The sequence below is a fragment of the Psammomys obesus genome, unplaced genomic scaffold (genome assembly GCF_907164565.1).
Source record: "Psammomys obesus unplaced genomic scaffold, mPsaObe1.curated_primary_1811, whole genome shotgun sequence".
Lineage (NCBI taxonomy): Eukaryota > Metazoa > Chordata > Mammalia > Rodentia > Muridae > Psammomys > Psammomys obesus.
In genome coordinates, this window is record NW_026594184.1 from 2,533,686 (window position 1) to 2,541,538 (window position 7,853).

General features: G+C 40.5%; 1 protein-coding gene across 1 annotated transcript; it reads right to left on the bottom strand.

Annotated features, from left to right (window-relative positions):
* Positions 1–1,490: 1,490 nt before the first annotated feature.
* LOC129684807 (developmentally-regulated GTP-binding protein 1-like) lies at positions 1,491–2,608 on the bottom strand. The gene has a single exon (XM_055618055.1). The coding sequence runs from the start codon at positions 2,554–2,556 to the stop codon at positions 1,498–1,500; it is 1,059 nt and encodes a 352-aa protein (XP_055474030.1). The 5' UTR covers positions 2,557–2,608; the 3' UTR covers positions 1,491–1,497.
* Between the last annotated feature and the right edge of the window lie 5,245 nt (positions 2,609–7,853).

Here is a 7,853-nt window from a genome sequence, read left to right on the forward strand (position 1 = left end):
TCTGTAGAAGAATAATAGAATGGCAGAGAAACACCTAAAGAAATGCTCAAAGTCCTTAGTCATTAGAAAAATGCAAATCAAAACAACCCTGAGAGTCCACCTCACACCCAATAGAATGGCAAAGATCAAAAACTCAAGGGATGACCCATGCTGAAGAGGGTGTGTAGAAAGGGGAACCCTCCTCCATTGCTGGTGGGAATGTGATCTTGTACAACCACCTTGGAAATCAATCTCGTGCTTGCTCAGAAAATTAGAAATAGTCCTACCTCAAAAATCCAGATATACCACTCCTGGGCATATATCCAAAAGATGCTCAAGTACACAACAAGGACATTTGCTCAGCCATGTTTGTAGTAACTTTATTTGTAATAGCCAGAAGCTGGTAACAACCAGATGTCCCTCAATGGAAGAATGGATACAGAAATTGTGGTACATCTACACAATGGAATATTACTCCTGGGCATATATCTGAAAAATGTTAAACCATTCAACTAGGACATTTGCTTAACTATGTTCATAGCAGCATTATTCTTACTAGCCAGAATCTGGAAACAACCTAGATGTCTCTGAACTGAAGAACGGATGCAGAAATGGTGGTATATTTACAGAATTGAATACTACTCCTAAATTAAGAACTGATACTCTAACCAAGGACGATGCATGGTGAGGACCTATACTCCCTGCTTAGTTTCCAAGTGGGTTCTGTAGTAAGGGCAGCAGAGGCTGATGCTGACATGAACTCAGTGGCCTGCTATTTGATCACCTTCTCCTGGGGGTTGCAGCCTTGTCAATCCCCAGAGGAAGATGATAAGACGAGATAGGCTAAGGTCAGTTAGAAAGGGAGGAGGTCTTCCCCTATCAGTGGACTAGGGAAGGGGCATAGGGGGAGAAGAGGGAGAGAGGATGGGACTGGGAGGATATGGAGGGGGCTACACCCAGGGTATAAAGTGAATAAACTGTAATCAATCAATCAATCAATCAATCAATCAATAAGCAAACAAAATAAACTATGAAAAAAAGTTTATACCATGCAAACCAGGGGAATTGAGGAAAGATAAACTAATCTAGAATTATGCTGTTTATATTGACCTCCAACTTTTGAAAAGGTCATAATCTATTCAGCGGACCAATGATACTTTTTTTTTTTTTAATTGGCCCACCTGGGTTTTTTTTATACAGTTCAATAGAAGTGACACCAACGTAGTAAAGGTGATATTGCTGAGGTGTTACAGGTGGACAGTGGTAAGCCAGCACGTGGGAGATGGGTGCTATTGAATAAGGAATTCTAGGCAAGCCTCAGATACAAAGAGTTCAAGGCCAGCCTGAAATACATGAGACCCTATCTCAAAGAAGGGGAAAAAAAAAGATCGGTAATATTCCAGTTTGGAAGTCTCCATATCCATTCCTGATTCCCAATCCAGTGGCTGCCAAAGACAGAAGGGGTTGAGGAGAGTACTTGGTCATAAGGAACACTGTTTAGCAGGTGGGAACAAGGTTTCACTTCTTCACAATCTGAATGACGTCTTCATCTTCCAGCGTATGGGCTTTCCCCACTTTCTGAGGATTGTGTTTCACAGAGAGACCCCAGACCAAAGCATATTTAAATTCTTTGATAAGGTTTTTGTGAATCTTCATGCAGAAATCTTCCACTGTGGTCCTTGAGTAGGGCAGCACCACCGGAGAGGTGTAATCTGGTAACTGGCCTTTGGGTTTGGTGTAAATTCTCACTAGTTTCAGATAGTCCCAGATCTTCTCCAAGTGAGGCACCTTATAGATGATATCCAATTCCTCAATGGAGATCTGATCAATCTTATTTAATACATAGATACACGGGATATAAACTCTGTTTCCTTCTACCACCTCAATGAGGTCATCAGCTGTGGCATCACTACGGAAAGTCACATCGGCATTATGGATTTTGTATTCAGCCAGAATGCTCTTCACCATCTCAGCATCCAGTTCACTCTGAGGGCATGTGGCTGTGAGATTAATGCCTCCCTTGTCTTTCTTCTTAAAGCCAATGTTGGGGGGTTTGCTGTTCAAGCAAATCCCAAAGCCTTCCAACTCATTTTCAATTATCTTCTTATGTCCTAAAGGTTTTAGGACATCCAGAACAATCAAGATCAAATTACAAGTGCGGGCCACTGCAATGACTTGACAGCCTCTACCTTTCCCATCCTTGGCATCTTCAATAATACCTGGGAGATCCAGGAGCTGGATCTTGGCACCTTTATATCTGATGACACGAGGCACAGTGGTCAAAGTAGTAAATTCGTAGGCTGCCACTTCAGAATAAACTCCTGCTAGGTTACTTAGCAGAGTTGACTTCCCCACAGATGGAAAACCCACAAATCCAACTCGAGCATCACCTGTCTTGGCCACATCAAAACCTTCTCTGGGCCCACCACCACCGCCACCTTTTGGAGCAATGAGTTCTCTTCGAAGCTTAGCAAGTAGAGCCTTAAGCAGCCCAAGGTGATGTGCTGTAGCTTTGTTCTTCTGAGTCCGAGCCATCTCGGCCTCGATCTCCGCGATCTTCGCTAAGGTCCCGCTCATGGTGGCAAGGGCTCGAGGCCGCGCTGGCCTTCCCACTTGCTAGATTTCCATACGCTCCCCCAATGATACTTTTAATGAAATAATCCATAATCTTATGCAGCAAAAAGAGCCTCATTCTATTTCTTGCCTTTTGTAAAATTAATTGCCTATTGTAGACTAAAATTATTGTCTAACATTCTTAATATTCTAGGAGACAATATTGGAAATCCTCTGTGATAATGGTTTAAGAAAAACATTTTTTAGATATAACAAAAATCATACTCATTAAAAATAGAAACTGATTAACTGGACTTCATCAAAACTACAAACTTCTGTTTGCAGGACACACAACCAAGAGGCTGGAAGAAATATACTATGATGTTACAAGATTTATATCCTAACTATATAATACTATACACACAGATATATGGATATCCCGAATATATAAATTGGATTTCATTAATCTGATTTTTAAAACTGGGTTAAGGATTTACATAGACTTTTTACTCACAGAGACAATGGGTGGCAGGCACTAAGCAGATAAAAATATGCTCAAACTCATTCTTTATTGGGGAAATGAAGGTTACAAACATTTGGTGCGTGTTCCGTCATACATCCACTCCATCTGCTAAAAGTGACAAAACTATATCAAAGGTTGGCAAGAATGTGGTCCAACTGGAATCCTTATATATTATCTGTGGACATGTAAAATGTCAAAGAATTGGAAAACCAAGAGCTTCTTAAAATTTAATTGTCTTTCCCCCACATAATCCAAACATTCTATACTTTTTTCATCCAAGAAAAATAAAAGCATGTGTCCATACAACGATTTGTACATAAGTATTTGTATCGGCTTCCCTTCCTCATTCCCCACTTCCAAACTCATTCCCTTTCTCCCTTTCTTCATCACATTTTCTCAGGCTGGTTCTGAGCTCCTGATCTTAAGTGAATCCATCTGCTTCAGGTTCCACACTCACTGGTCCCCCGAACCTGATTCTTTCTGTCTCTTGGTATGTTATAAATACACCTGCCTGCTAATGCACAACAGAAGGTGCAGAGATGACATTGTACACAACTGACATATGTTTGGAAGCTGAACATCTCACAGGGAGAATAGCAAACCAAGGTGGGTGACCAGCAGGAAAACACAGACAGTATCCAGAGCATTTATCACTTGTTTGCTGAGGGAGAACTAGAAACGCATCTTACTCAGAGCTAGTTGTCCCCCAAGCCCTGGCGTTTTCCTGGTCCAGAGACCTGAGTTGCCTTTGGCATGCATCTGGGTACAGCTCACACCATTTGTGTTCCTGCAGGCAAACCTGGACAGCACAAAGGTGGCTGGGTGCATGCCTGAGTTGAGTTTAGTCAATTTATTGCATGTCTTCTATCTTTGTCTGTAAGGTGCTGCGAGCACACGAATTTGGTGCATGGGTTGTTCCTACAGCACATGAACCAATATGGGCTCTGGGATAATGCAATTGGCAAATCTCACCCCAGGAAACGATGGACTGCTGAATGGTTGCATCTCTTTATGAGGTTCAGGTGCAGCCACTAGCACACATCCTAGCAGCAGAGAATCTCATCATCATTGAAAGCTGTCTTCATGTCTTGGTAATAGGATTCATTGTGGAGTCTCTTAGTAAAGTCCACAAGGTCAAAAATGCCTGCAACAAAGTTTCTTAGTTGTGATTTGTGAATTGATACTCATATCCTGAAGGTACAGACAACTTTGACCTGGAGATGGTAATGTTGAAGCCTGGTGATAACATCTTCGAGACTTGTATAGCATCTTTCTAAAACATGCACTGGACTACAGATTCTACACAGTGAAATATTTTCCTCACCCTGCACAGGAAACTCCTACATCTGACCCTAAGTCTCATCACCTTTTACGGGTTGAGAGAGGCTCTAGAAAGGAAAGTATGGTGCCATTGATTCATATGGGGAAAATTATCTTTCTGTGCACAGGATATCCCTGTCCATCACCAGCTTATTTGCCATAGGTCTTACTGCAGAAAACAAGGCTTTTGTAGTACCACAGCCAGTGAAGTGGAGCAGGTACTCCCCCTACAGCAATAACGGCCTGGCAGGGCCACAAGCAGCACAGCTCACAGGTCCTGCTCTTATTAATGGCAGCAGAAACAAGGGTGGTGAGGCCTTCGGGCCCACACTCTTCTATGTGTTAGAAGGTAAGGCAGGAAATGGGGCATGTTTTGGGGGGGTTGGTCTGATATGCCATGCCTCCCAAATCTGGCTGCAGTCCAGATGTGGAGGTGGGTGTAGTTATGTTTATTGATCAATGTTGTGTAAACCTTGCTCCCCAATTTTCTCTGATTGGTTAATAACAAAGCTGATAGCCTTTTAGCTGAAGCAGGAAATAAGAAGGTGGGAGTTCCAGGAAGAGATAAACTATGGGACATAGAGGCAACGGATGTCATTCTATCTTGTTGTGTGTCTTGTACCCAACCCCCTGCATTCTGAGCAAGAAGGGCACACGAAACTGAAGAGAGGTAACCAGCCATGTGGCACACATAGAATAGAATAAATGGGTAATTTAAGTTATGAGCTAGTCTGGAATGAGCTAAAGCTGTCGTTCATAAAATAATAAAAATCTCAGGGTTGTTATTTTGGGAACTGGGACACGAGGAGAAAAACCTGTGGTTACAAATGCAAAGTTACAACTGTTGACCTCACAGATAGTAACACAGAATCAGCTTCTTTTGTTACCTTACAGCAATTTTATTTGCAATAGCCCAAATCTGTAAACAATTTAAATGCTCATAATAATGTGAGCAGATAAACAGTTTAATCAATAGAATGGAATGCTATAAAAAAGAAATAAAGTATCAATGTATGCTGCAACATAAATGAACCCCCAAATGATTATACTAGTAACTTTAAAGAGCCAGGAAGAAATAAGACTCTACCATTCCTTTAAGTGTTTCTCTGCCATTTGATATTCCTCTACTGAGAATTCTCTATTTGGCTCTATACCCCATTTTTAACTGGATTACTTGATTTTCATTTAAACAATTAATTTTTAATTTTTAAAACAATTAATTTTTAATTGGAATACTTGATTTGTTGCTGTTTAACTTCTTGAGTTCTTTATATATTCTGGATATCAGCCCTCTGTCAGATAAATGATTGGTGAAGATCCTTTCCCACTCTGTAGGCTGTCGTTTTGTTCTGACAACAGTGTCCTTTGCTTTACAGAAGCTTTTCAGTTTTATGAAGTCCCATTTATTGATTGTTGATCTTAGAGCCTGTTCTGTTCAGGAAGTTGTCTCCTGTGCCAATGAGTTCAAGGCTCTTCCCCACTTTTTCTTCTAAGTGGTTTAGTGTGTCTATTTTTATGTTGAGGTCTTTGATCTACTTGGACTTTGGTTTTGTGCAGGGTGATGAGTATGGATCTATTTGCATTTTTCTACATGTAGGCATCAAGTTAGACCAGCACCACTAGTTGAAGATGCTGTCTTTTTTCCATTGGATGGTTTTGGCATCTTTGTCAAAAATCAGGTGTCCATAAGTGTGTGGATTTATGTCAGGGTCTTCTACTGATTCCATTGATCCACCAGTCTGTTTCTATGCCAGTACCATGCAGTTTTTATTACTGTTGCTCTATTGTACTGCTTGAGATAAGGGATGGAGCTACCTTCAGAAGATCTTTTATTGTAGAGGATTGTTTTAGCAATTTTGGGTTTCTTGTTATTCCATATGAAGTTGAGGGTTTTTCTTTCAAGGTCTGTAAAGAACTGTGTTGGTAATTAGATCGGAATTGCATTGAATCTGTAGATTGCTTTTGGTAAGATGGCCATTTTTACTATGTTAATCCTGCTAAGCAATGAGTATGGGAGATCTTTAAATCTTCTGATATTTTCTTCTATTTCTTTTTCAGAGACTTGAAATTATTTTCATATAAGTCTTTGACTTGCTTGGTTAGAGTCACACCAAGGTACTTCATGTCCTTTATGGCCATTGTGAAGGGTGTTGTTTTCCTAATTTCTTTTTTAGTCCTTTTGTCTTTTGTATACAGGAGGGCTACTGATTTTTTTGAGTTAATTTTGTATCCAGCCACTTTGCTGAAGGTGTTAATCAGCTGTAGGAGTTTCCTGGTAGAATTTTTTGGCTCACTCATGTATAATATCAGGTCATTTACAAGAGTGGTACTTTGACTTCTTCCTTTCCAAACTGAATCACTTTGATCTCCTTTGTCTTATTTCTTTAGCAAGGACTTCAAGAACTATGTTGAAGAGATATGGAGAGACTGGGCAGCCTTGTCTTGTCTCTTATTTCAGTGGGGTTGATTTAAGTTTCTCCATTCAGTTTGATGTTGGCCAAAGGCTTTCTGTATATTGCCTTTACTATGTTTAGGTAAGTGCCTTTTATCCTTAATCTCTCCAGGACTTTATACATAAACAAATTTTGAATTTTATCAAATGCTTTTTCAGCATCTAAGCAGATCATCATGTGGTTTTTTTTCCTGTTTTTTAAATTAAATTCTTATTTTTTACAAAAATTACATTTTATTCGCTTTTTATTCCAGGTGTAGCTCCCTCCCTCTTTACCTCTCAATGCCACCCTCCCTCCCTCATCTCCTCCCTTGCCCCTCTCCAAGTCCACTTATAACAGAGGCCTACCTCCTTTTCCATCTGACCCTAGCTTATCAGGTCTCAACAGGACTGGCTACATTGTCTTCCTCTGTGTCCTGGCAAGGCTTGTCCTCCCTTGGGGTGGGGTCAAAGAGCCAGATGTACTTTTTTCTTTTAGCCTTTTTATATGGTACATTACATTGATGGACTTCTGTATATTGATCCATCCCTGCATGCCTGGGATGAAACCTACTTGGTCATAGTGGATGATATCTTGGATGTGCTCTTGGATTTGGTTTGTGAATATTTTTTTTTTTTTACGAACATAATCTATTTTTTTTTTTTTAACAAAAGTAATGTTTTGGGGACTCTTAAATTCTTACTTAGTCAGCACACTGAGCTTATTGTCCTTTTTTTTTTTCTTCTTCAGTTTTTTAAAAATTTTTTATTAATTACACTTTATTAATTTTGTATCCCCCCATAAGCCCCTCCCTCCTCCCCTCCGGATCCCACCCTCCCTCCCCTTTCTGCATGCATGCCACTCCCCAAGTCCACTGATAGGGGAGGTTCTCCTCTCCTTTCTGATCTTAGTCTATCAGTTCTCATCAAAATTGGCTGCATTGTCCTCTACTGTGTCCTGGTAAGGCTGCTCCCCCCTCAGGGGGAAGTGATCAACGAGCAGGCCAATCAGATTATGTCAGAGGCAGTCCCTCTTACCATTACTAT